Source organism: Crocuta crocuta, unplaced genomic scaffold (genome assembly GCF_008692635.1).
Source record: "Crocuta crocuta isolate KB4526 unplaced genomic scaffold, BGI_CrCroc_1.0 scaffold344, whole genome shotgun sequence".
NCBI classification, from domain to species: Eukaryota; Metazoa; Chordata; class Mammalia; order Carnivora; family Hyaenidae; genus Crocuta; species Crocuta crocuta.
Window position 1 is genome coordinate 1101118 of NW_027533081.1, and position 27307 is coordinate 1128424.

The window sequence follows — 27307 nt, forward strand, 5'->3', positions numbered from 1 at the left end:
TTCTTTCAAGAGCTGCCTTCGTCCAGTTTGTCTGCTTTTTGTTCTCCATTGTTTCCAGGTAGTTGTTTCATATATTTTGTCCACATTTCATAAAGCGGAAGGTTCTCTTTTGGGTTTTTTTAAATGTTTTTTAAATTTTATTTATTTCTGAGAGAGAGAGCCCGAAGACAGGCTCCAGGCTCTGAGCTAGCTGTCAGCACAAAGCCCGGCGTGAGGCTCGAAACCACAAACCGTGAGATCATGACCCGAACAGAAGTCGGATGCTTCACCGACTGAGCCACCCAGGCGCCCCGACCTTTCGGTTTTTGAATCTGCAATCCGTATCATCTATTCAAGAAGTGAACTATTAAAATAAACCAGCTTACAAAATTGGATAGTAAGACCTACTGTAAAGGGAGAGGATTATCTGACCTTAATTCAGAGGATGCCTTTTAAAGTCAGAGTGTAAAGGGGCGCCTGGGTGGCTCAACCCGTTAAGCCTCCGACTTCGGCTCAGGTCATGATCTCATGGTTCTGACAGCCAGCTTAGAGCCTGGGGCCTGTTTCAGATTCTGTGTCTCCCTCCCTCTGTGACCTTCCCCTGCTCATACTGTCTCTCTCTCAGAAACAAATAAAACATTAAAAAATAATTTTTTTTAAAGTCAGAGTGTATGAGGGGCGCTTGGGTGGCCCAGTTGGTTAAGTGTCAGACTTTGGCTCAGGTCATGATCTCACGGTGTGTGGGTTCCAGCTCTGAGCTCCGTGTTGGGCTCTGTGCTGATGGCTCAGAACCTGGAGTCCGCTTCAGATACTGTGTCTCCCTCGCTCTCTGCCCCTTCCCCACTTGCGTCCCGTCTCTCTCTCAAATAAATAAACATTAAGTCAGGGTGTTGAGCTCAAGCAAACTTGACGCAGGCCCCACCCCCACCAGGAGCACCGTCTCTCGGGCACCGCAGACCACGCCACGCCGCACGCCACGCCCCCCTCGCGCGAGCCCGTTTCCATGGCTACGCGGCACAAGGCAGGAGGCAGTCGAGCCACCAAGTGGGCGTGCAGCGACGGCAGAGGCGGCTGCAGCGGCGACATGATCGCGGGGGTGGCGGCGGTCGGGCAGCCGCCCCCCAGTTCGGGGCTCCCGGGCTCCCGGGGCGCGTCGCGCCTGCGCCCGCCCGCCATCCTCCAGCCGGGACAGCCCGCCACGCAGGTTGGGCTCAGCGAGGCGCAGAAGCGTATCGTGGACCTGGAGAAGAGCCTGCAGTTCCTGCAGCAGCAGCACTCGGAGACACTGGTCAAGCTCCACGAGGAGATCGAGCACCTCAAGCGGGAGAACAAGGGTGAGTCTGGGAGGCGCGGCCGCGAGTGGGGCGCCTTCCGCGCCTGGGGCCCGAGGGAGACGCAGACCTGCCGCCCCCGGATGCCTCCAGCACCAAAACACTCGTGGACTCTGGAACACGCAGGGTTTAAGGACACAGGGCAGCAAGCCCCACCCCGGGCCCTGCCACGTGGGTCTTGGACTCCCCGCCTCCCCCCTCCCCCTGCCCCAAACCTGGGTCGTCGTGGGCGGGGTCAGCGGGACCGCCCCACCATCTCGTGGGGTGGCCTGGCTGTAGCGTTTCCCGCAGTAAGCCGTCTCCTCTCCAGGCAGGTCGGGCCTGCCTGTTCTAAAGAACTTTACGGAAGTAAAAAGTGCGAGTGTACAGCTCAGTGATTTTCACAAACTAAATACAGATCAAGAGGCGACTTGCCATTCNCAGGCCTGAAGCAGAAGTTAAGGCCAATCAAGGTGGGACCCTGCTGCCCTCTCTCCTCTCTCTTCTGCTTTAGTCGGAGCTCCTCCCCCTACATGCTTAGTCCTGTATCAGTTTCTCCCCACCTTTCTCCTGTTGCCTTTGTCTGAAGTGCTTGTGGATTAAGGGGTGACCATGATGTTAGGACTCCCTTCTCTTGACATAAGGAGTCTTGAATCTCACACCTGTCCCTCCCTGATGCTCAGGCTGGACGTGGCCAGCCCATGTCCTGGGTGTCACTTATCATTGCTCTGATCGCATTTGCTCATCCATAGCTAGGGGCTCCTGGAGAACTGGGTCATCCTGACTCACCTCTGTTCCCCTGAAGCTGGGGCCCCACCTAGCAGAGGGTGCCCTGCAGATGTCATGGACAGAGGAATGGACTTCTGGCAAGGCTCTCACCCAAGGGCTCTGGCTCAGGGAACAGCTAGAGGCATTCCTGGCCCTAAGGCACCCAGGGTAAAGGCTGGCCCCTTGGGGCAGGGTCCTAGCTGCCAAGATCATGTGTGAGGTCTCTCGGGGGTTCAGCAGGGAAGGGAGTGCACAGGGCAAGCCAAAACCTCTTCTCCCAGAATGGCAGCAGTTTCAAAAATGACCAGAGCCTGTGCTTGCTTTCAGATCTCCATTACAAGCTAATAATGAATCAGAGGCCAAAGAAAGGTAAGACTGAGGCCCTTGGGTGCCTGATGGGAAATTACTTATGTCAGGAGTAGCCCCTCCAGAGTGCTTGTGTCTACCCAGCTCGCTGTACTGGCCTATGTACTATCCCAGTGGGGAGGAATCCCGGGGGGACCTGGACAGACACCACTGCCCGGGGCCATGGTGTGGGTGACTGTTCACCCAAGCACAGCAGGTGGGGCTCTCGGGGGTCACAAGGCCCGAAGTCTAGTAAGGAAGCAGGGAGAGCAGCTGAGGGTTGGGGCTGCCCAGATCCTGCTTCTGTCCCCCCCTCCCCCCCTCCAGGCCTTGCTGCTCTGCTGGATTCTTTTGCTTGGATTGCTGCTCTGGGAGGCCCCAGGCACTCTCTGAAACGCTGGCAAGCACTGGGCAGCTCCAGCCCTGTGGCTCTGGTCCATCACTTCCTGGCACAGATGGCTTCTGGGGATCCTCCTGCCATCTCCACAGTGACCAAGAGGGCTGGGGGAAGGAAGTGGAGACACAGAGACCTGCAGTCACTTGTCTAAGGCCCTTCCTCTTTGCCTGTCCTCCAGCCCAGCCCAGGGAGACTCAGGCTGTCTTGGGCCTGTTCTCCCCACATACTTTTGGGGCCAAGTCTGACACCAGGAAGTGTCTGAGAGGTGTTAGCCTGAAATGCCCCAGTCTGGGGGTGTCCCAGGGCTCCCTTCCTAGGGGACACGGAATATGGGGGGGGGGCTTCCTCCAGAGGGGCAGACAGTTCCAGTGAGCTGTCCTGGGCAAGTGGCAGGGCCCGTTAATGATCCCAGTCCTGCTGGGCCCAGGGTCCCCAGAGGGACATCAGAAGAGGCCATCCTCCCATTCAGGGCCTGCTTCTTTGGGCCCAAGCCCACTGCTTTCTGGATGGCCCTTCCAGAAATCACCTTCCTCTCGGCCTTGGTTCTGCGTCACCAGAGTGGGGGAGGGCTCTGCACAAACACAAACACACAAGCCTGTGGGGCCAGGAGGAAAACACGGGTGGTCTGGCCCCTCACCCACAGCGGGGCACAGACGTGACTGGGAAAGCTGGGACCGTGGTGCTGCTGCTGCCTTCTCAGACTAACCCTGCGTGTCTCCCACAGGCAGCATTTCTACTTCCAGCTTCCAGTCCATCAAGTCCGTCTCAAATTCGACCTTGTCAGGTGGGTATGCCAGCACCCTCAGTGAACTCGGGGTCAGCGGGAGGTGAGCGGGGAGGGGGGGGAAGGCACGTACCCCACCAGGGCCCTAGGCCCTGATGGCCAGTGTGGGGTGCTGACCAGATGACTGGACCTTTGCCAGGCTTTGTGGACTTAAGGGGCAGCTGAAGGGAGACAGGTAGGGTGGCTGCCAGGTGACACTAGCAGGAAGGAGCCAAGGTGGGGTGACAGGACTGTGGGTTGGCCAGAGGGAGACAACAAAAGCCTGGTGGGCTTGGCTACAAAGGGAGTGAACGTCAGATCACCGTGGGGCACAAGGTCCTGTGGCAGGCACACCCTGACATACAAAGAGAGGAGCTCCTGAGCCTCCCTTAGTGGACTTCCAAGGGCAGCCTGGCAGAAGCCCTCGGTCATGTCCCCTTGCAAGCAGGCAGGATGCAGGTGGGACTGGCCCTGCCTAGAGTTTTGGGCTTGTGGTGTCCTCTGCACGGCAAGGGGAGCCAATAGCCTCTTCTCCGCACTCTGCCTCCCTGAGGCCAGGCATCCTCCCCAGGAGCGGCCCTTGCCCCTTCCATGCAGGGCCCAGGCAGGCCGTGGGCCTTGTCCTTGGAAAGGAAGTCTGTGCAGGCCGGGTCCCAGAACACTCAGTTTCATTTTGCCCCCAATGGGGTGCTGCTTCAGAGTCAGGGAACAGCTGTGAGGCCACCCTGAGCCCTGGACCTCCCTGAGGCTTGGGAGACTGACCTAGTACAGGTCAGGCGGGAGCCAGCTTCTAGCGCAGCAGTAGTTTTAGATCACTCAGCAGGCACCACACAGACCCCCTTTCTGGGTCTCCTGGCAGCCCCCACAATGGGACTCTTGTCATCTCTCCTTTACAAGGAGGAAACTGAGGCAGGGGGCAGGCGCTCCTTGGGCACGCATAGCCAATCCTGGAGGAGTTGGGCACTGGCTCTTGATGCCCACAGTGTGACTGCCCTGTCTGGGTCTGATCTACAGCCAACTCTCAAGGAAAGGCCAGGCCCCAGCCCAGCTCCTCCAGGAAGCAAGACTCGAAAGCTGACGTTCCCCAGAAGATGGACTTGGATGAGGAAACCCCCGCTGGTGCTCTGTTTCACAACAGCAAGCTAGACAAAGCCCCAGGGGTGCGGGGGCAGGCCAAGTAAGGGCTCACCTGCACCCCACGGGCCCAGCGTTGCATTTAGTAGGTTCACATTCTGGAACCAGAGAGCTGCTTTGTCCTTCCAAACGGGTCAGTCTCCAGAGTGAAAGCAGAATCACTCCAGGCAGGCCCATCTGGTGGCCACTGCCCTGTGCTGACCTGAGCCCACATGAGGGTGCGACAGCAGCCCTGAAACTAATTTCTCACAGAAATGAAACAAAGTAACTTGGCCCTTAAATTAGTTTGCTTTTCACCAAGAGAACAAACAAGTCAAAAGCACAACAGTAAGTCGGGTTCCTGGGCTCACCCTGGGAAGTGTGCTTGGCCTCTGCAAGGCACACAGCCTGCAGGCCAGAGCAAGCCCAGGGGTACCACCTGTTTCTGGGACTTCCCTGGAAAGCAGCAGTGAGCCTGGACTTGGCATCCAAAGAGACCCTGTTGTCCCCAGGGTAGTGCAGCCAGCAGGACAGGGTCCTGCTTCTCTGCACGGTCCTACTTAGAGCCCCTCTCAACCAGCTCCACAGGTGTGGGGTCAGGACTGAGAGCAGCCACATAGCTTGAGCCACAGCTGACCCTCAGGCACCTTGAGAGGGACGGGATGGGCCCAGGTCACAGCTGGCACCAGAGATACCCCCACCCCCTGGTGCCCGGAGAACCCTGGTCAGCAGAAGGGAACCAGGAGGCTGTGTGGACACACCCCTCACCCTCACACCAGCCTCATACTGGTGTGGGTGCTGCCCTCCAGAGAGGTGGTGGGTGGTTAGACCAATCCTGGCGGGCTAGCTCTGGGCTGCTGTAGTGCCTGTTCCAGAGATGAAGATGCGGAGACCTCCAATTCAGCAGCCACCTGGGTAGCGGGCAGCCAGCACAAGGGCAAGCAGCCCCCTGCCATGAACCTGCCCCTGCGCAAGCCCACCACACTTCAGCAGTGCGAGGTGGTCATCCGCCAGCTATGGAATGCCAACTTCCTGCAGGCCCAAGAGGTGAGGCTTGGGCAGAGGGGGCCCCGGTGCCCCCGTAGGCCCCGCCCATTGCCCCTCTTCTCTCTGCCTTCCAGTTGCAGCACCTCAAGGCCCTCCTGGAAAGGAACCAGAGGCCCAAGGCTGCAGCCGAGGAGGCTGGCCCCAGATCTCCCAAGTGAGTGACCCTGCGTGGCCCCCACTGCATCCCAGTGAGGCTTGCTCCTTTGGGGCTCATTACTGACTCCTCCTTCACCAGGGACCAGGAGGCCCTTCATCAGGGAGCCATGCAGTTCCCCAAGGTCCCCACCAAGGGCATCCCCCAAAAATGGTGAGTCCCACTGGCAGGAGGAGGGTGGGGTGGTTTCCAAGCCCAGTACAGAAGGGGTTGGGACAGCTCAGTACCTTGCCTGGGGCCCCTGCTGCCACCCAAGTCTCTGCTCCTGCTCCCAAGGGCACCTGCAGTGACCTCCCTCTGCCCTACCAGCCTGATTCTGAGCCCTATGCCTGTGGCAGAGCGCTCCATCCTGCCCGCGCTGAAGCAGACCCTGAAGAGTAACTTTGCTGAGCGGCAGAAAAGGCTGCAGGTGATGCAGAACCGGCGGCTGCACCGCTCTGTGCTCTGAGCCGGGTGGCATGTGTCTGCGCCTGCGCAGTGGGTCGGGGCCAGGCCAATGACCTACAGCTGGGGACGCTAACCCTCTAGCTAGCACTTCAAAAGAATTTAGGCCAAGCGGAATTCCAGACAGGCAAAACTCATGGCAGATAAAGTACTTGGTTGGTCTCAGAACTGAGAAACTGTTTTTCTTGCTCAGTACTTTGCTATTCTGCATCTACACAAAAACAGATTATTAAATAAGTATTACCCTACCTGTTGAAGACTGGAAATAAAGTTCGTTTATTCACTTGTGAGCCTCATCCCTCACTGCTATCCGGCATCGCTGCCCTACCCTGTGTCCACAGCTCTGCTCCATGTGGCTTGGTGTGTGTGTGTGGGGGGGCACTGGGCAGTCACCAGCCCTTCACTCACCAGAACCGCAGCTTCCTATGTCATGGGTGTGGTCAGTTTGGTGTCAACCCTCTTCTGACCCCATTGGCCATCTCCTCAGTGCTAATCTCTGCTTCTTCTTTCTTTGGGCAACAGGAGCTTTGCCAGAAACCTTGGGGTAAACCAGGATGGGGTACTGATACCGCCAAAAAAGGGTGAACTAAGGTCTAGGTGTCCATGGCCATCTCCAAGGTGGGGAGTCTGGCTCAGCCCTGACAGTGTACCTCACTGGACAGTGCTCCCAGACTTCTGGGAGGGGACACAGTGACAAATTCATGACAAACACAGCAATAATAAATTTATTATAAGAACCACAGATGACACGGTAGTGCACATACAAAAGGGGAACCCTTTCATTGCCAGAGGGCTGGTGGGCTGACTCCCTGTCAGGGAGCCTTCACTCTCTAGAGTGGCTCTGAGGACACCAGGTCCTGAGGATGCCACCCTGACCCATGAACAGGCCCAGATGCCCTATGAGTGGGCGTGGTGCCAGGTACAGGATCCACCCAGGTGTCCCTGCTCCCCAGGTACCCCCCCAGTGCTGAGCAGACCCCCATGGCTTAAAGGGAGAATGCCAGGAGGTATGAGGCCCAGGTGATGGCAGCGGATTCCCAACTGCCTGCAGGCCGACTTTCCCTCTGAGACGCAGCAGGTGCCCTTGGATCCAGGAGCTTCCCTGTGGCGTGCCCCACAGGGCAGTGGTGGAAGGGTCTAAACCCAAAACTGTGACCAGAGAATTCTGTGTGTGTTTTCACGGTTTCTTTCCTATACCCTCCATGTTCCCCTACAGAAACAAAAAGTTTTCTGGCACATACACAAGAGGCTCTAACAAGACCCTGAGTTCTCCCCCAGGTTACTGAGGAAGGACATGGGCCCTGGAGAAGCCGAGGGGACAGCAGCCCAAGGAGGAGCACACAGGGCTGAGGCCTGTCCGACTCCTGGGGTAGGGGGAGGTCCCAACCCCACCACTGAAGTAGCCAGCTCCACAGCCACCTGCCCCAGTCATGTACAAGTATGAGAAAATGTTTGGCAGGTCCCCAAGGCAGAAGATAAAAGCAGGAAAGCTAATCTAAGCCCAGGCTCTCTATGGGAGCCAACACCTAGAAATGTCCAACATGAGGTGCATGTCCTCTGTGGCCCTGACAAGGCTGCCGGCTACCCCCACGGTCCCCAGTGGGTGGGTGGCTAGGCGGCGGAGAGACAGGCCTGGTGGATGCTCTGCGCCCAGGTGTTGAGCAGGGCTGTGACTGAGTGCTTGTCGGGGAGCTGCAGCAGCCTCGAGGTCATGCACCGGTGCACCGACTGCAGGAAGGGGTTGGCGTCTGCAACAGAGCAGTGAGCCCTGAGTGCCACTGTGCCTTCTGCCAGGACAGCCAGCACTGGGCCTGGCCCTGGGCCACACAAGCAACTCTCTATGAAGGGCTGCCCCACAGACACATGGCTGGCATCTGGGGCATTCCACCCAGCCAACATGACCAGGATGCCATCTCGCACACATAGCGGGGTGGCCAACACGGTCCTCTCCCAGGCCCATGCGGTAGTGGAGAACTAGAATGTGAACAGGTCTGGAGCCCAGGGCTTTCTCCCAGGGACAGCTTTGGGATTCCAGCCCTATGCACCAGCTGTGCGCTGCAGGGATCACCAACAGGGATCTCTCTGGGCCTCTGGCTTGAAGCCATGATGCCCAGATGGGTCTCCATGAGCCCAAGCTCCTTCTGTACTCCCACATCAGCCTTGCAGAGCCCCACAAAGGCGGCTGGACTTGCTTGCCTCTCACTCACTAAACGTGACTGCCCTGCAGACACAGGATGGACAGCGACCCCTTCTTCCCCAAGTAACTTCTGGGCAACCTACTCCTGTCCAGAAAAGGGCAGCAGAGAAAGGGGAGGAAAGGCGTCACCTGTGGGGCACAGAGGAAATCTTGGTTTCCCGGAGCTGAACCCCCCGGCCCCCAACCCAGGGCCCCTAGGCAGCAGCCATGAGGCCTCCCCACGGCTGTCCTCTCGGCTCACCATACTGGCACTGCCTGTCAATCCATAGCGGGCTCTGGGCGGGGTAGTCGGCAGGCACACTGAGCTCCAGCGGCGGCACGCTTGGGAGATCCTTGTCATCTGCAACACATGTGGCTGTGCCTGTGACCCAGCCCCAGGCTACCCTGCTTCATAGCCCTGCTCTAAACAGGGCTCTTCTTCTGGGGCGCCTGGGTGGCTTAGTCGGTTAAGCGTCCGACTTTTGCTTAGGTCATGATCTCGCGGTTCGTGCCCCGCGTCGGGCTCTGTGCTGACTCTGCCAGCTCAGAGCCTGGAGCCTGTTTCAGTCTGTGACTCCCTCTCTCTCTGACCCTCCCCTGCTCACGCTGTCTCCCTCTCTCTCTTAGAAATAAATAAAACATTAAAAAAATAAAAAAATAAACAAACAGGGCTCTTCATATCCCAAAAGGTTCTGGTGAGGTTTGCTGCAGTGTGGAGGTCCCTGATTCCCGGGCTTCCACATCTCCCTAAGGCCTCCAGCGAGCACAGCCATATCTGGGAGGGAGGGAGGGCTTCCCTGGCAGGCTGGTGAGAGGTTAAGAGTCAGTGGGCCCAGGGCTCTGCCTCAGAGCACATCCCGGGCCAGGTATCTGTGAAGATCCAGGAAGACACGGGGATGGTGGGCTTCAGAGTGTGGTGTGAGCATGCCTGTCTGTGGGAGGCCAAGGGAATGTCCACATAGAGCATACGGGCCTGGGCTGGGCCTGCTCTGGGGCCCTGGGCTGTAATTCAGGACTCACCCTCCCACAGCACCAGCCCCACCCTCCCCTGTACGCACCCAACTTGCATATCAGGTGGACGGTGCCGTTGTTACTGCAGTGAGATGGGTCCAAGTTCACCAAGAACTTAGGGTCTAATCTGGCCACCTCCCCCTGCAGCACATTAGGGATGCTCTGCCGCTCATCATCTTCAAACCTACGCTTCCGAGTACACACCACCGGGGCCCTGGAGGAGACCACTATGGTCACCACACCGGACTAGGCTGTGGCCCGTGGCCCACTGCCCACCACCCACTTCAAGGCTGAACCCTGGGATGTACGTACGTGATGGGTGGGCCATGGATGGCTGTCATGGCCGGCACAAATGTGCGGTACAGGGAGTGGTTAAAGACGGGTGAGCGGATATTGGCCAGGACGGCATCCAGGAGCGGCTGGCACAGGTACTGCTGCTTGGTTGGTGGCACCGGGGGCGGTGGGGGTGTGGGCTGGGACAGGATGGGGAGCGGGGAGGTCAGCAGCCCACTCTCGGGGAGGCTTTCCAAACCCCGAGGTCCTCATGCTCACAGCCAGATTTCCACGGCTTCCCCACAACCTCTGCCCCCCGAGAGACAAATACAGCTGATCTTGGATGCATTCTCCTGCCTTCTGCAGCCTTGACCTTCCCCAGAGTCCCCTTCCCCCAGGGCTTGGCCTTGGGGGCTAGGCAGAGCTGGGTAGAGGCCTGATGGTGGAGATGGGTATACAAGAAAGCCCACGAGCCTGGGGGCTACAGAAAGCACCCCAGGACCACAGCCACAGGGCGACTTCTCCCATGTTCCCACATATGCTCTCCTTCCACACAGCAGACTTGACCTGGAGGAAGACTCCTGGGCAAGGTCCCCAGGCTGAGCAGCATGGCCCCTCTGCCCACTTCTGATTGTGAAGGCTTCTCTCAGCTTGTGGTTCTGAGTTCTCCCTACAGCTGCCTGTGGCCCTTTGAACACCACCAGGCCATGATGCCCCACTCACCACTGCCATGTCATTTTTGAGCTTCTCCAGGGCAATCTCACACTTCTGGAGTGTTTTCAGGGGGCACCTATGGGGAGAGGGATGTGACTGATCCTGTGCACTCAAAGATGAGGCATCAATGGCTCTTGAGTACTCATCCCAACTGCTCCCTGCCTAGCTTGTCCTAGTATGGATGCAATCAGCCATGGCCACCAGAATCCCCCACAGGAGCCCCAGCCATTGATCAGCTATTCCTAGACCCAGAGTATAAGGCAAGATGGTCCCACACTCAAGAGCTGTCTAGTCCTGCTGGTCAGAATAGGGCATAAACGTGACGGCTCAGGGGGAGAGACAGAGGCCACGTCCCTGTTCCCCAGCCCTATAATCCCAAAGAGGGATCAATCCTAGAGGGCTTGAGGGCCGCCCAGCTCCAACAGGCCTAGTTCTGCAGTTTCTAGCATTCTTTCCCAGTAAATAGAACAGAGAGGATCTTCTAGAAGGGAGCACAGCCTAAACTGATGCAGAAATAGGGACAGAACCCAAAGGCCAGTCCAAGAGAACAGTTCTGCAGAGCTGGCCAATCGCTGGTGTTCAGAGCAGCACAGCTGGTAGGTGAGGGCAGGGTGTGTGTCCGTGCTGTGAACCTGGGGCTCCAGTGCCTTCTCAAGGAGTCATCTCGTTTCATTTCCACAGCCAACCCAGGTAAGCCACAGCCACTCCTTTTGCAGCAGGTAACTGAGATGCAGTCACTTACCAAACGCCACTGGCCAAGTCAGGGGGAGGGCAGAGGCTGGGTGTGGCAAAGGCAGGGGGCCAGGGGCTTGGAGGCACCTGTCAAGGCCCGAGGCCCCTTCTCTAAACTCTGTATCACCACCAAACGCCCATCCAAGGCTGGGTTAACCAAGCCGCCAGACACGGGCAGAGCACCGTCCCTCCCCCAGGAGCCAGGGGCAAAACTTACCGCTTAGAGGGATCTGTCAGGATGTCCAGAAGGCTCTTCATCTTACTCAGATCCTTTTTTCTGTCTGGGACAGAGAGGGGCCTCTAAGACACGTGCCTGGGGTACTTGTACCCCTCCCCCCTCTGCTGCACCCCTGCCCTGGCCCAGCCGCACCTTCATTCTTATCAATCTTGTTGATCATACGGCGCAGGGGCTCGATGTACTTGGACAGCTGCTTCAGCTTGTCCAGGTACTGCTGCTCCTCGGCCTGGCTGGAGCCAGCTGGGCTCATGACCGAGCTTGGATTCACTGCAGAACACGTGGTGAACACGGCTTCAGCCCACAAGGCCAGGCTCTCTGCAAACCCTCAGGGTGGGGGATCTAGGGCTCCCTCACCCCATTATAAGCCGAGGCCACCAGAGGGCAAGGGGCGAACCTCAGCACCTCGACCCACAGGGCTGTGTGTGTGGGTTACACGATTGGCTCTGGTCCTTGGATCACACCCACCCCAGGCCCGACTCACCAGGGGTGTTTAAAGGTCCTGGAGAGGGAACGCTGAAGTTCTGCGGGGTGCGAGCCGTCACTGGACTCTGGGAGGGCTGTGGTGAGGGGCTGGGCAGGAAGCTACTGGGGGAAGGGGCAGGGCCAGAGCTGCAGCAAAGCAAAAACAGGCGCACCTGTGAGCTGGGGCACGAGGCGGGGCCCACCCTGGGAGCCAGGCGGGGAGGGCCACCCCGGCCAGGCCTACCTGACGTTGGAGTTGGGCTGCGAGCTGGGCTGGCCAGGTTGCGGGGACGGCTGGGGGGGAGGGGGCATCGACTGCGGGGTCTGCACCTGCTGGCCCGGCGATGGTGAGGACAGCATGGTGAGGCTGCTCTGGCTGACCTAGAAGTGGAGGGGGCTCAGCCTGCTCTCCTGCCACACACTCTCACTCCTGCTGCGCCCTTGCTCCCTCCCCCCACCCCAGGCCCTCGGACTCCATCTGCACAAACAAGACCCTTTCCCTCTCGGCCTCACCCACACACCCTCCTTCAGACGCCCTACCCTGTGAATGCAAACATAGAGCACAGCTTCCCAACCTGAGGATGGACACGAGTCCACGATAACTGAGGCGCTGGCCAAAAGGCCAGGCTGGGTAGCCCTTGCTCCTTGGCAGGGAGACCATAAAGTCTACTGGCTTCTAAGCTGGGACAGGACATTCCTATGTGTCTGCCTCACAGGTGTGGGAGCCAGAGAAGCCTGTGGCCTTGGATGGTGCCGCCCAGCCTCCCTAGCCTGTGGCGCTCTCATCTGTGCCCCTGTGAGGAATGCGCTCTGTGACAGATGGGACCGCCTTCCTACCTGCTTCCACGAGCCCCCTCAGCCATCAGGCCACAGTGGGAGGATGTGTCTCAGGTTTAATGGGAGCAAAGCGGCCCCATTGTCAGCCCTTGTCAGTGCACGAAGCCTGAGGATCCTCAGTCTGGAGGCTGAGTGAGCCTCACAGAGAGCTGCCTCGCCCAGGATGTGGTGATGGTAGCATAAAGGCCCGGCCAGGCCTAATCCAAACGCCCTGCCAGTTTCAGAGCTTCAAGGGTCGGCGGTGGTGGCTTCTCCCACTCTAGTCAGGCTCCTGAGCATCCCCTCAGAGCCTGCTTCCTGAAGCCCAGCCCACCACCCCCACTCCCAACTCTTGGACCATTCAGTTCTGCAGATGAACTCTGAACACTTCTCCCAGGGCACCCCAGACACTGGTGCCACCTGGGGCCACCGCTCCATGGCTCCCCCTCACATACTCCTCTGCCATAGTGCTAGGGGGACTGGGTTAGGATCACTCTGGGGGTTGCTAGTCTCTTGGTCCTTGAGTCAGGGAATAAAAAAAAGTATCTGGAAGAACCCAGATCTCACCAAGAAAACAGGATGCCCGCCCATTCTCCTGGCTGGGCAAGGGGCCCTGGCCCTTCTCCCAGTATTCCAGAGGAAGCCCTTAGAGTGAAACATTGTCCCCCTCCCACGGAGTGTGCAGGCCAGAGAAGCTACATGGGACGCTGGCATGGTGGGGGGCATGGAGGCTACATTATCACACTTCTAACACAGTGGGGTCAGAGCGGTGCCAAACCCAAGCCGCTGGCCTACCGGCATGTCAGCAAACAGAATGAGCTGTCCCACCACCTGTGACTAGGCCCTAGGCCCGGGAGCAAAGGGACAGGAACACACAAGCTCAGGCCTCCAGCTGCTGGGCCCAGCTGCTCTGCCAAGTGAAGCAAAATGGTCCCAGGTGATTCACACTGATGTCAGCAAGGTCAGAAACGGGGCCTAGGGCAGCTTTGTGTGCTGAGCTGAACTAAGTGCAGCAGATTTCTCCTAGGCAGAACTTGCCTTCACAGTGCTGGGGTACACTGAATCCCAGGGCAGGCCGCATGCCCTCCATCCCCCCTACACTGGAAAATAGGCTCTAGAATCCACTCAGGTACGAACAAACTCCTAGGATTAGGAAGGTGAACAGGCCATCTTGGAAGAGCCCATGTAGAGAAGCGGATGGTGCCAAGAGGAAGCAGCACAGGCCCTGGGACCCCACATCCTGGGCCCGGTCTGCTAGGTATGGGAACTCTCCTTAGCTTCTGCTCTAGCCCATGTCCCTTCCAGAAGGTGTTTGGCTCCGTTCTTCAGTCTAAAGCTGGTGCTTCTCTGAAGGGAAATGAGACATCTGCAGGGTGTCACGGCCGGCACAAAGCCACTGCAATGCGAAGGCCACTGTCCAGTTCACTTCCCACCTAAATGTATGAAGCTGTATTTAAAAATTTTTTTAATGTTTATTTTTGAGAGAGAGACCGAGCGTGAGCGGGGAGTGGCAGAGAGAGGGAGACACAGACATCTTAGCAGGCTCCAGGCTGAGCTGTCAGCACAGAGCTACACACGGGGCTCGAACCCACGAGCCGTGAGAACATGACCTAAGCTGAAGTCGAATGCCCAACTGAGCCACTCAGATGCCCCTGAAGCTGTATTTTAAAAGGAACCTGGGAGGCTCAGTCGGTTAAGCATTCAACTTTGGCTCAGGTCATAATCTCATGGTTCATAAGGTTGTGCCCTGCAATGGTGTCTCTGCTGTCAGTACAGAGCCCATTTCAGATCCTGTCTCTTTCTCTCTCTGCTCCTCCCCCACTCGTGCTCATGCACCCTCTCTCTCAAAAAGAAATAAAACATTTAAAGAAAAGTAGGGGTGCCTGAGTAGCTCAATCAGTTAAGCGTCCAACTGTGGTTCAGGTCATGAACTCACAGTTTGTGGGTTTGAGCCCTGCGTCAGGCTCTGTGCTCGGAACCTGCTTCGGATTCGTGTCTCACTCTCTCTCTGCCCCTCCCCTGCTGGTGCTCTCTCTCTCAAAAATAAACAGTTTTCAAAAATTATATAAAGAAATCAAAGGCACTGTCAGCCCTCAGACCATGGGGCAAAAGGGCACACTTTCCCCACACCCTTTGCTTCTGGGCTCCATGGAGCCACTGACTGCACACAGCTCCCCTGGGCATTATGGTCCACATGGCACAGGGAACAGAGGCCTGCCCAGGCCCGGGGCACAAGCTCAGTGCTTCTGCATCCTCCCCTGAGCCTGCCTTGTATCCAGCTTCAGGCTCCCCACGGCCACTCTCCAGGCTGCCACAGGAAACCCCTAGGTTCCCAATATCCAATCCAGATCTCTTTGCATCTGACAACTCCCATGGAAAAATGCCCAATTCAGTTGGCAGCAAACATATGCCCCTTCCTAAGCCTTTAGGATCCCCTTCCAGAACAGCCCCAAGGCTCCTAGGCCTCCTAAATCCCAAGATTCCACAGACGCATTCCGGATGAGGGGCAGCTATGCAAAGGCCTCTGTTAAGAAATGGCCTAGGAAGGCGCCTGGGTGGCTCAGTTGGATAAGCATCTGACTTCAGTCAGGTCATGATCTCACGTTCTGTAAGTTTGAGCGCCCATTGGGCTCTGTGCAGACAGAGCCTGGAGCCTCCTTCGGATTCTGTGTCTCCTCTCTCTGCCTCTTCTCCACTCATGCTCTGTCTCTCTCTGCTTCTCAAAAATGAATAAATGTTTAAAAATTTTAAAAAAAGAAAGAAAGAAAAGAAAAGACACTTGCTTGTGGCCTAGCAAGGTGACAAACGAGATAGGATTCCCACCCCCCCCGCCAAGTCTTCAGGTTTATATCCGGTCTAGCCAGCTTCTGGGGCAGAGGGGAGCAAGATGGCTGTGTCCTATTAGTGACATATCAAGTCCTCCAGAAGGGAGAACTGGTGACCCAGCTCTGCATTTTCCCTCACTGGGCATGTTCTTCTGCAAGAGGCACAAGTATGTCTGTCGCAGGAGCTAGTACACGCCACGGGACACTAGTGCTATACTCCTAGGTGGAAAGTGGGAGTTCAGAGGGAAGTGACTTGCTCAAGGTCACAGGGCTAGTGGAGGAGTCCAGGCATCTCAGTAACATCTACTTTCCTAGGGAGCAAGGACAAGTGTCTGGGAAGAGACCCTGCACAATGCTCCAAAGGAGTAGGAGGGGAAGGCAGGGTTCAAGCAGAGGGGACACAGCCAGAGCACAGGGGGGCAGCAGGGCCAGGCTGCTGGGCTGCAGGGCAGAAAGGCAGGTTTGGGGAGCTGTGTGCTATGACATAATCTCAGGAGAGGCTGGTGGCACCATATACTCTAACCCTCCTGGGACCACCCGTGCCCCGCGGACATCCCTGGAACTGCCCCATACTCCTGGCCCCTGTACATGACATGTCCCCAGGAGTCACTCTCAGGGCAAAGAGGAATATGGACCCCACTATGGCGCCACCTGCTTACACTGCCAGGGACCCCCTGCACCCCTTGGACTCCTGTACTGGGCACGGCGCGACCAGCATGTGTCCGGCACAGGATCCAGCTTTGTCATGGTTGTCAGGGTCATGAAGCGTTCCCCTACAATATGAAGATGCAGTTATGGGACACAGTGCAGGATCGGCAGGCAAGGAAGAGGCTGAGATGAGAACTCGTCTCCTGAAGGGCTGACAGAACAGACGTTCTATTCTGCCTGTTTTCCTGAACCCAATTTGTTGCTGCAAGGAAAGAATAAACCAGACAGGCACTGTGGGTGCTGAAGCACAGTGTGTCAAGGTCTGAAGGTGGCTGCCGAGGGCTCAGTTGGGGTGCCTGTTGGATGGCAGGGGTAGCTTCTGGCTACACTGTAATGATGCATTTCTGGAATAAACTAGCTTCTCCCAGGAAGGACCAGACTAGAAGGACACAGACGCAACAGCAGCAGCATGCCGATGCTGGAGCCAGGTCTGTGGCGGGGCAAATGCCCACGGTGTGCCTGCCACTGCTGCAGAGGTGGAAGGAGGCTGGGGGGTGGGTCTGGGCCTGCAAGCCAGGACCCCGCAGAGAGGCCAGGGCGGGAAGAGGGAAGCTGCAGAGCCTAGGCCGAGGGTTTAATCTGAGCGTCTCGGGCCTGTTTTGAAGGTGGAAGTGGCTCCTCCAGCCTTGGGCACTGCTGCAGGGGCAGGAGCGGACACTTAGCCACTGCCGAACCAGTGCGGAGGGGGTAACTCTGGGGGTTCTCCTAAATGCGTGAACTGAGAGCCGCTGCAGTGAGAACAAACAAGTCCATACAGAGAAGTAGTTCAAGGCCTGGCACGTACCACATACTCAAAATGTGAAGGATTTTTATTGGTCTTATAAAAATTAGCCCTGCACGTTGATGCCAAGATCACTTCCCCACATCCAACAACCCAACCTGTCAACCCAACGGAGACTGAGTCACAGGCTGTGGGAAAGAAAAACAAGCAGCTCAAGGTCACAGAGCTGAGAATCAAAGGAACCAGATGGGGGAGACTCACTAGTGGCATGTGAGCAGGTAATAGGGCTTCAGGGCTGGGGTTGCCTGATGCACAAAGGGATGGAGCCCGGAGCCAGAAGTCATGTGGAGGACCCTATGCAGCCTTGGGTCTCAAGGAGCTATGCCTGGGCTCTGGCCTGCCCAGCCCTCCGTGCCACCTAGGTTCCAGGCCTACTTTCCTGCCCCACAACTTCTGTTCCTCTAGCAGGCTCTGTCATAATGCCTTTTTACCAGCAGATTCCAGCCACTTCTGCCTCCTGCTATACAACAGCTACCGAACGGGAGACCAATGCCAAAGAGCTCACACTTGTCAGTGAGCAACTGCTACTGGCATACCTGGGGTGACTTTCTTAGGAGTCAGGAAGCAGGGAGAGTGACAACAGACCATGCTGCCAAATGGCAAGGCCATGGTCTCAGGAAGGCTCTTGCCATTGTTTCAGTGGCATGTGGCAGTATGGCACAGGGCCTGGGGCCAGACAGACCGTGGCAGCGCCCTATACAGACTGCCTCCCTCACGCGAGGCAGTGGCAGTGTCTGTGCATGCACCATCAGGGAAGGGCAAGATTGTCTGCTAGGATTAGAGATGCATCTGCCTTACGATAGAAACGGAATCTTAACAGTGTTGGCAAATCTGAAGTTTTCACAGCAAACCCACTAAAACAGAAAGCCCATAAGATGCGGGAACCTCCTTACCATTTTATTCTCAGAATCTTAGAATAGGGCCTGGCTCACGGAATGCACATCGCGACAATTTGTTAAACAAACGAATACACAATGGAGGATTCCAGATGTCATACAGTAATGGAGAGCCAGGAATTCATATCTCTGAAAATGTGTGATGTACACAGAAGTCTTTATATACTTAGAAAAGAATGTGTGTAGTAAATTCTACACTCCATAGTAAACTTTAGAACAGCACAGTCTTACAGAACTTTCCAGCACAAGCCTGACTTGATCTATAATCTGTGCTGTCCAGTGGAATAGCTACTGGCTTCCCCATGGCGCCACCACGTACTTGATATGTAACTGAATTTCAACTCAAGGAACTGAATTTTTACTTTAATTTTAATTAGTTTAAATGTAAATACGTACCTGTGGCTGGTGACTATCTGCACAGCTCAAGAAAGCAAAACTGTCTGCTTACCTTCAGTTTTGCGTTAACACAAAAAGGCACTGCTGTAACTATCTAAAACACTAAACTTAATTTTTTTCCCCCAAGAGAGAGAGAGACAGCGTGAGAAGGGGAGGGTCAGAGAGAGAGGGAGACACAGAATCTGAAACAGGCTCCAGAGCCTGACATGGGGCTCGAACCCACAAACTGCGAGATCATGACCTGAGCTGAAGCCGGACACTCAACCAACTGAGTTACCCAGGTGCCCAACTTAATTTTTTTTCAAGTAAACTCTATCTCTATTGTGGGGCTCAAACTCACAACCCTGAGATCAAGAGTCACATACTCCACTGAATTAGTCAGCAGGGAACCCCTAAAACCTTAAACTTTTTCGTAAGAAAATTAGCTCCCATCTTCTCCATCAAATGAAAATACCAGAGCTATCCAAAGTATTGAAATGAAAATAAAGATGGGTATTTACTCCTATGCCCTCAAGAAACAGAAGCTTGGTTAGGCACTTCCAGAACCACAACAAAGGAAGTCACTGACAGTAACAGTGTGCCTCACTAAGGTGCTCAGAGGACCCTGAGCTTTCCGGGGGACCCTGGGCACTGCCCCGTAAATACCTGTGTTGAGGGCTATCCACCCAAAGGGGTGAAACTTGACTGGACGGCAGGTGAGGTGGTGGTAGTGACTGGGAACTGGGCTCTTACTTCCCTCCCACCTTGGGCCAACGTTGCAGTGATCATCTTGAGGTCAGAGGGATAACAGACAAGGTGACTGCAACAAAGAAATGCAGTGCAGGGGCGTAGTGGAAAGGGGTGTGCAGCCTCTGAGACAAGAGCTCCATGAATGCTCTCTGCGGACCTCTCTGTCTTGTTGGCCATATTTCTTCAACAAACTTCTGATCTGCTGAGGGGCCCACAGAGCCCTCAAGGCCAGACCTCTCGGACAGGATGGTGGTTCTGGGAGACCAGGCTTTGGGGACAGAAAGGAGCCCTCCAACAAAATTGCTGAGGGGAAGTCGATGGTAATTAAAACAGAAGAATCCATACCAGCCAGCTCACAGCACCTTTCCTTCTTAGGAGCATGCTGCCTGATTACAATGCCTCCGAGGGCCTAAGCTCAAATCACCGTCCTCTCCTCAAGCCTCTGGGCAGCTTCTGGTTTCCTTCTATAACAACACTCATGGTGAGGTGGGCGAGGGAAGCCTGGCACTCTGCAACTCTCGGATATACCTCTACAGGGATGCAGGTCAGGTCTGTCCTAAACATACAAGATGACTGCAGACTGTGGAGCTTCCAGCACGCTCTGGCTCTCCTCATCCACATATACTCCTAGAAGCATAAAGATGGTGAGGCAGGCAGAGCTATGGGCCTGGCTTGTGCTGATGGGAGCCGGGTGGTCTCCTGAGTGCTAGCCACCCTCGCTCTGGGCTCTGCGTCTAGCCTGGTCCCTGGAGAGCAGGGCCTGTATGCTGTATGTAAGTGTTAAGATGAAACCAAACTAAAACAGCACGACCACACTCAGAAAGGAAGCAGAACTGATCCATTAACAACCAAAACCTCTTTTGCAGGAGGCTTGTGAGCTGGTCCCTGAGACCAGGGCGGCATGGATGGCCATTCGGTCCCTACGGCAGGTATGCCAGGGACGAGGCTCTAAAACTGGAGGAAGGCCTAATCTTTTGAGAGGCCTCTGGCATCACACGTGTGTCCCACACTCACACCCACTGGTCACATGCAGCAGGCACCAGTGGGAGATACGAACCTGGTGTGCTAGGGAGTGGATGCTCCTACAACCATACGACAAAGAACTCGCCAGGGTGGGAGGCCAGGAAGCCACTCTCCCAGTGTCTGCCAAAACTTGGGCACAGTCCCGAAGAGCCCACCAGCCCATCAGACACAAAGTGGGACATGGGTGGGGTATACGAGCACTCACAGGGTACTCTGGACTCCCTACAGGAAGCCTCAGAGAAACATGCCTGTTCTCCCCTGTTCTCCCCTGCTCAAGTGCCCTGAGAGCGGGGGCCTAAGCAACTGTCCCTGGGACTGGCTCTCGGCCTGTGGTCAGATGGGGCAACAGTGCGCTTCCTGAAGAAGAGGAAGAAAGACCTTGAGAAGTCAGATGGTACGAGAGAGGTGGAAACTTTTTTCCAGGAAGAAATAAGCGATAAAGAATGAAAAGCTTAAATCTAATCTGCTACTGTTTTTCTTGTGACTGAAAACTCCTGAGAAGGAAAGTGCATTTTCTTTTCACCAGAAATCCTAATGGAAAACACACTGGTAGTGCTGACCAGCAACTCCTCCCACTCCTGTGAGCAAGTGTGTTCACTGTCTCCTGACACACATCTACCCAGAAAGGAATTCAAACGCCACACCACCTACAGGCCTACTCCCCTCCAGGGTCACTGGGGAGCAGGGACTGGAAAGAGGAGACAGAGGTCCAAGCAGTCCAATAAGGCTCAGTGTGAGATCCCCATGCAGCAACAGGGCCACATGCACACACATCCAGGAAGTGTGCCTTAGAGGACAACTCTTTGTAACCTGAGAACTGTAGTTAAATTTTCGGTATACTAGGGCGCTTGGGTGGCTCAGTCAGTTAAGCTTCTGACTTCAGCTCAGGTCATGATCTCGTGGTTCATGAGTTTGAGCCCCACGTTGGGCTCTGGGCTGACAGCTCAGAGCCTGGAGACTGCTTTGGATTCTGCCCCTCCCCTGCTCACACTCTCTCTCTCTCTCAAAAATAAACATTAAAAAATAATACATAAGTACATAAATAAGTAACTAAATTTCCATATACTAAAAGAACAGAGGGGCACCTGGTTGGCTCAGTCAGTAGATCATGTGGCTCTTGATCCTGTGGCCATGAGTTCAAGCCCCATGTTGGGTATAAAGCTTACAGGGGTGGCGCCTCGGTGGCTCAGGCAGTTAAGTATCTGACTTCAGCTCAGGTCAAGATCTCGCTGTCCGCGGGTTCAAGCCCTGTGTCGGGCTCTGCACTGACAGCTCAGAGCCTGAAGCCTGCTTTGATTCTGTGTCTCCCTCTCTCTCTGCACCTCCTCTGCTTACACTGTCTGTCTGTCTGTCTCTCTTTCTCTCTCTCAAAAATAAACATTAAAAAAAGTGGCTTATTAAAAAAAAAAAAAGTAAATAGGGGCACCTAGGGGCACCTGCGTGGCTCAGTCAGTTAACTGTGAGAGTGTCATGATCTCATAGTTTGTGAGTTCGAGCCCCACATCAGGCTCTGGGCTGACACCTCAGAGCCTGGATCTTGCTTTAGATTCTGTGTCCCTCTCTGCCCCTCCCCTGCCTATGCTCTCTCTTTCTCTCTAAAAAAATAAATAAGTAAACATTAAAGAAAAAACTATTAAAAAATAAAAGTAAAAATAAATTAAAAAAATTAAAAAGTAGGGGTGCCTGGATGGCTCAGTTGGTTGAGCATCTGACTTTGGCTAAGGTCATGATCTCACGGTCTGTGGGTTTGAGCCCTGTGTCGGGCTCTGTGCTGACAGCTCAGAGCCTGAAGCCTGGCTCAGATTCTGTGTCTGCCTCTTTCTCTGCCCTTCCCCTGCTCACATGCTGTCTCTCTCTCAAAAATGAATTAACATTAAAAAAAATCTTAAAAATAATAAAAAATAAAAATAAAAAAGTAAATAAAAATATTAAAAAAATAAAAACACAAGTTAAAAGACAAAAGCTTAGGGGCGCCCGGGTGGCTCAGTCGGCTGGGCGTCTGACTTTCGCTCAGGTCATGATCTCACAGTTCGTGGGTTCGAGCCCTGCGCCGGGCTCTGTGCTGACTGCCAGCTCAGAGCCTGGAGCCTGTTTCAGAGTCTGTGACTCTCTCTCTCTCTGACTCTCCCCTGCTCATGCTGTCTCTCTCTCTCTGCTAGAAATAAATAAAACATTAAAAAAAAAATTTTATAAAAAAAAAAGACAAAAGCTTAGGGATTTTTTGATGGGGGAAACACATTCTGTTCTGGATATATGTACAGTCACGGAAAAAGTTTAGGGGAGAAAAGGAAGTTAATAAATCCCACTATGGGTGATGATGACATCACCTTTCATTTACACAAGTAATGTCAGAAAAAACAGAATGTGCTGTAAAAGGCTCAGGGCTCACCAATTTTCCTGAAACAACAACTACTACAGCTCGCCCCAGGTTAAGAGCCTCAGCCATCCATCAGGGTCACAGCACTGATAAGTGCCACAGGACACCTCTTTTCTGCTCCGTCTGGGAGGGCAGATGAGAGAGGGGAATGCAGTAGTGTGTGCGCAGGCTCCCAAACCTAGCATTTCTTTCACAGAACCACCAGAACCTGGCCACATGTCAGGACATGCATTATCAGTAACTGCAAAAAAACCTGGAAATAATCTCAAGGTCTAAAAACAAGATGGTAATTAAGGACAGCAGGATACGTTTATAATAAGCTTTCATGTACGTATGTATGCATATACATCACACAGCATAAAATTACATTAACTGAGGATTTTTTTAAATTTAGTTTTTGAGAGCGAGAGCTATAGACTGCAAGTGGGGAATATTTGATCTATGATGTGGGTATGTGCATGCGTGTGTATGGACATCATTCCTGAAAAACCCGAAGGCGCATGCTTCATAAAAGCAAACCCACCCACAAACACGCAAGCAACAATCCCTTCCTCCTCCCCAGCTATCAGTCTCACCATCTTCACAGTGTCCCCACCAAATAACAAAAGTCCTGGGCCTACTTTAGTTCTACCTTCACAGCCCTCTGCACTCCACTGCGGGGGGAAGAAGGTTAAGTATCAAGATGACTCTATAGGTGATTGAGCCCACAGTCAAGCTCCCTCGCTGGCTGGGCTGGGTCCTCCCTCAGTGGAAGCAGAGAGGAGAGTAACCCCCAGGAAGAACAGCCCTATACGTGGCCTCAGTGCAGGGTACTGAGTGTAGAGAACACATCTGCTTTAGGGCTTAGCTCCGCGCAAACACCTCAGGCCCCTCCACTGGCACACTTCACAGGCAGCTTCCCACGGACTCAAGCAATGTGGCCAAGACCAGACAGGACCGAGTTTGCGCCTTCCTCACAGTGAGATGCTGTCAGCCACTAACAGAACACGCAGCATCCCAGAAGTGCTCAATACGTGGTACTGTGCACCCGATGGGGAGCTTGGCTGACTCGCGGGTAATGAGCAGAGCAGGAGCGCAGCAGGGGCAGCGGCGTGGCAGCCCAGCTCATGGCAGCACCCGGGCAGGTGGCACTTCGCCTAGCAAGTCTGTTCTAGCTAAAGCCAATACTTTCTTCTGAGCCAGTGTTCCCAGTGCTAGGTGGAGAAAGAAAGAACCAAAGCCCCAGACTAGATGTCTCCTCTCCTTGGCACCAGCAGGATAGGGAATCTGTGGAAAATCATGAAGCCCAATCTCCAAACCAAAACACAAGAATCTGGCCTCTACCAGGAAAGGCTGGGCAAAACCTACTCTGTCCCGCCAACATCCAAAACACAGAGGGTGGAAAAGGAGAGCCTCGGCTACACTTCTCAGTGCAGGGGGCAAGCACCGGGAGGCAGCTGGCCAAGGGGCCGCAGCACACACAAGCCCACGCAGTCCACCGGAGCCAGGCGCCACCATACCTGTGCTCTTCCGTGTCCAGAAAACTACTGCACACCTGCCACCAGCCTTGCACTCCAAGCTGAGGTGAAGCTGAGACTGCAATGCTATCCTCTCCAAGATGGGTTCTCAGAGGACGAGGGAAGGGGGAAGAGGGAAGAGGAAGGGTGTCTGAAGAGAGGTGGGGGGACTCTGATAACACCAAGCCAGGCTGGCCAACGTGAGGACCCTGCTGGCTCGCTCCCAGACTACCCATGATCCAACCAGGGCCCTCACTGTTGAGTGCCTGAAATCCAGCTCCATGCACAGGTGGGCATGTACCTGCCAGTGCCTACAGAAGCACCTGGCCCCAAAAACCCTCACCTGGGCTCTGGAAGCCCTCACCTGCACTCCGGAACCCACTATCTGGGAAGCCTGAGCTGTCGGCACTGCTGTCTGCTGCTGCACCTGGGGCTGCACCTGCTGCACCTGCTGCACCTGCGGCGGCTGTACCACCATTTGAGGTCGGACCTGAGGGAGGAAAGGAGAATGTGATTTGAAGCCATCCGGGGCAGGCGGCGGAGCACCTACTACCTCGGTGGGAGCTTTGAATCTTGCAGCTTATCATGAGAAGGGATGAGACTGTCATGACTTCACCGGCTATGGTATCACTTTACCACTTTACTGGCCTTACCTTATTCCATAGCTCATTAGAAACGTCCCATACCAGTCTGGCTCTAAGCCAAGTCCCACCTCCTCTGACTATGACAAGAAGCATGGTCCCCCACTGGGGCGTCACCATACAGCCACTGCTACCATCTACTGCTGCAAGCAAAATGATGGCTCCCAAGGCCAAGTGCACAGTCCAGCCGGCTCAACTTCCAGGCCAAGCATACTGATGGTCTGTGAAAGCCCCACCTATGAAATCAGGGCTGATACCCAGGTGACAAGTGTGACCATACTTTACTCTTCAAGATCCTCCCCAGCCTTCCAGCTTGGCCCTGTGGGTCTCCTATCTGCTCACCACTCAGTTCCAACATGGCCCATCCCTTTCCACTCAATAAGTGAAAAACAGAAAAGGCCATGTAAATGAGTAAGCCATAAACAAAACAAAACAAAACAAAAAAACTATTAAAATGGCCCCTTGATGCAGCTGCACCTGACCTGATAATACTGTGTCCTCTGTACAAATGTCACTGACTAGATTTGCTTTGTACAAGAGATGCACAATAAGATTGACAGTTATACTACTTCTATTAATCCCCTTCCTCAAAAATCTGGTAATAACAGGGATCTTGGTTCAAAACATAATTCTGAGCAGTTAGCAAACCCACAGTGAATGCTCACTGAGGACACACACCCTCCCACACAGTGAGAATACTCAGGCTACTGTCCACCTGATCGCCCAGTCTTAGAATGCCATGGCCACTGCTGAAATCATCCATGCTGCTTGGAAGAAAACTGTCACCTGGCAGAGGGAGTGCCTCCACGCAGGCTACAGCAGCTCTTGGAATGCATGCGCCCTTGCCAAGCTGGATGCAGAGGCCAGCATGGGGCCTTCCCTGCCTATGTGTCCAACAGAGCCTCAGAAACAGCTGCTGGCCACACGCAACACCAAGAGAAGGGCCGTGGCCTACCACAGGCCACGGATACTCACAAGTTTCAGCTGTGGCTGGGAATATAGCATCTGTCCAGGGAGGGCCGCAGCCTGTGACACCAAGGGCTGAGTCTGTGACTGCGCCTGGAGCTGCGATGGCGGGTTCTGAGCAACTGGTGGCTGCTGGGGCTGTGGCGGTTGGTGGTGCTGCGGGTGGTGCATCGGCTGCAGCTGCTGGGGCAGGGCCTGGGAAGGGGGAGGCTGAGGCTGCTGCATAGGTGGCTGCTGTAGTGGCGGCTGGGCCTGCAAAGCTTGCTGCTGCTGCTGCTGCTGCTGCTGCAGCTGTAGCTGCGCCATCCGCAGCTGCTGCTGCTGCTGCTGTTGCATCTAGGGGCAGAACAAGCAGTACTCGGTTGGTCACCCCATCCGCCTCTGGGCCCTGGATCAGCCTTGCCCCCAGGAGGCCTGCCCAGGCTGTTCTCACGGGATACCGAGGACATACCCAGGTGTGTGCCTGTGCCCTGGCCATCAGACACCAGCTGCACCTGAACCTGAGAGAATGAAGGTTCAAGGGAAGTATCCAGAGGGCTGAGGAAGGGTAACAGAGGTGCCGCCCCATTGAAGCTGGGATAAATGCTAGGGTGGCTGCAGACCCCTGAGGCCTCTCCAGTGATGCTTGTCTGTCACTAGAGTGGGCAACTGTACGAGCCCTGGGAAGATGGCCAATGTATGCTTTCCAGGATGAGGAGGAAAAGTGAGGCTGAGGGAAAAGTTGGCTCTGCGGAAGGGGCCTCCAAGACCCAGGAGGGTGGCCACTGGGAAATGGAGGCAGCAAGCCAAGGCCTGGGGAGGGTGGGAAAGTGGAGAGATCCCTTCAGGCATTCCCTCCCTCAACCAAGAGCAGACCTGACGTTGGATGCTTAATACGTCTAAATGCTGCCTGCTAACCACGGGAGGAAGAAAACAGTTTCTTTATAAGCAGGGCTTCTAATATGACACTGCCAATCCCCCATGGGAGAGAGGAGGTTTGATTAGAGCTGTGTCCAGGCACCAAAACACTCAAGAGACAAAACAGAGGCATGCAAGTACTCAAAAGAAACACGCTCACAGGACGGCGAGCAACCCTGCATCATGGAGTGTTCTTCTCACTTCTTGCTTCAGTTAACTCTTACATGAATTGCTTGCACCCAAAAGTCTCCACAGATCCAGCCCTCCACCCCCCGCACACAGTAGGCTCACGGCCAGACACTAAACCCAATAGAGAGGCCCTCCTTGTGTGATCCCAGCACCCTCCTAATAAGTTGGGGCCTATCCCTCCTCCCTGGCCCGGGCCCTGCAGGAAGCCCCCAGAGGAGGAAGCCTGGGCACCAGGCACCAGAAGGATCTGCGGGTGCCTCTGGGCCCCTGCACCCAGCACTGTGGTTGGTGCACGTCCAGGGCTCAAGGACCACAGGAAGAGGCCGGGCATGGGGACGAGGGCACCTAGTACCTGCTGCTGGTTTTGATGATGCAATTTAATCAGGTGTTGCTGCTGCTGCTGCTGGAGCTGCTGCTGCTGCTGCTGTACCACCGCCTGGAACTGCTGCTGCATGGCATTCTGCTGGGCCTGGAACTGCTGCTGCTGCTGCTGCTGCTGTTGCTGCTGCTGCTGTTGCTGTTGCTGCTGCAGCGCCACCTGCTGCTGCTGGAACTGCTGCTGCTGCTGCAGCGCCACCTGCTGGAGCTGCAGCTGGGCTGGAGGTAGAGTGGCGAGTCAGGCGGGGCCCAGAGCGGGGGGG

The 27307-nt window shown here is 55.3% G+C and overlaps 2 protein-coding genes across 6 annotated transcripts in view; one reads left to right on the plus strand and one right to left on the minus strand.

The window, feature by feature from the left end:
* The first annotated feature begins 1009 nt into the window (after positions 1-1009).
* On the plus strand, positions 1010-6603 carry CCDC74B (coiled-coil domain containing 74B). 4 transcript variants are annotated; one of them, XM_077745893.1, is made up of 8 exons: positions 1010-1313; positions 2385-2426; positions 3524-3583; positions 4577-4739; positions 5539-5722; positions 5797-5876; positions 5958-6029; positions 6153-6603. In XM_077745893.1, the coding sequence occupies exons 1-8, from the start codon at positions 1064-1066 to the stop codon at positions 6322-6324; spliced, it is 1023 nt and encodes a 340-aa protein (XP_077602019.1). In that variant the 5' UTR covers positions 1010-1063; the 3' UTR covers positions 6325-6603. The 4 variants fall into 4 exon arrangements, with proteins under 4 accessions (XP_077602019.1, XP_077602021.1, XP_077602020.1 ...); XM_077745895.1 differs by having other exon boundaries at positions 6186-6603; XM_077745894.1 differs by having other exon boundaries at positions 5551-5722.
* Positions 6604-7027: 424 nt separating this feature from the next.
* MED15 (mediator complex subunit 15) overlaps positions 7028-27307 on the minus strand; it is a 48573-nt gene continuing 28293 nt past the window's right edge. For both annotated transcript variants that reach the window (XM_077745937.1, XM_077745936.1), the window contains exons 5-16: positions 27019-27263; positions 25590-25916; positions 24338-24463; positions 12171-12307; positions 11946-12073; positions 11597-11731; positions 11444-11507; positions 10504-10570; positions 9820-9980; positions 9555-9721; positions 8759-8857; positions 7028-8068 (exon numbers count right to left, since the gene is read on the minus strand). In XM_077745937.1, the coding sequence (XP_077602063.1) occupies positions 7932-8068; positions 8759-8857; positions 9555-9721; positions 9820-9980; positions 10504-10570; positions 11444-11507; positions 11597-11731; positions 11946-12073; positions 12171-12307; positions 24338-24463; positions 25590-25916; positions 27019-27263 (1793 nt within the window). In that variant the 3' untranslated portion in view covers positions 7028-7931. The remainder of the gene's footprint in view (positions 8069-8758; positions 8858-9554; positions 9722-9819; positions 9981-10503; positions 10571-11443; positions 11508-11596; positions 11732-11945; positions 12074-12170; positions 12308-24337; positions 24464-25589; positions 25917-27018; positions 27264-27307) is intronic.

Coding starts and splice junctions, on each gene's coding strand:
- CCDC74B (XM_077745893.1), top strand. CDS start 1,064: ATGATCGCGGGGGTGGCGGCGGTCGGGCAGCCGCCCCCCAGTTCGGGG. Junction 4,740..5,538: donor GGGGTGCGGGGGCAGGCCAA/GTAAGGGCTCAC, acceptor GGGCTGCTGTAG/TGCCTGTTCCAGAGATGAAG. Junction 6,030..6,152: donor AAGGGCATCCCCCAAAAATG/GTGAGTCCCACT, acceptor CCTGCTCCCAAG/GGCACCTGCAGTGACCTCCC.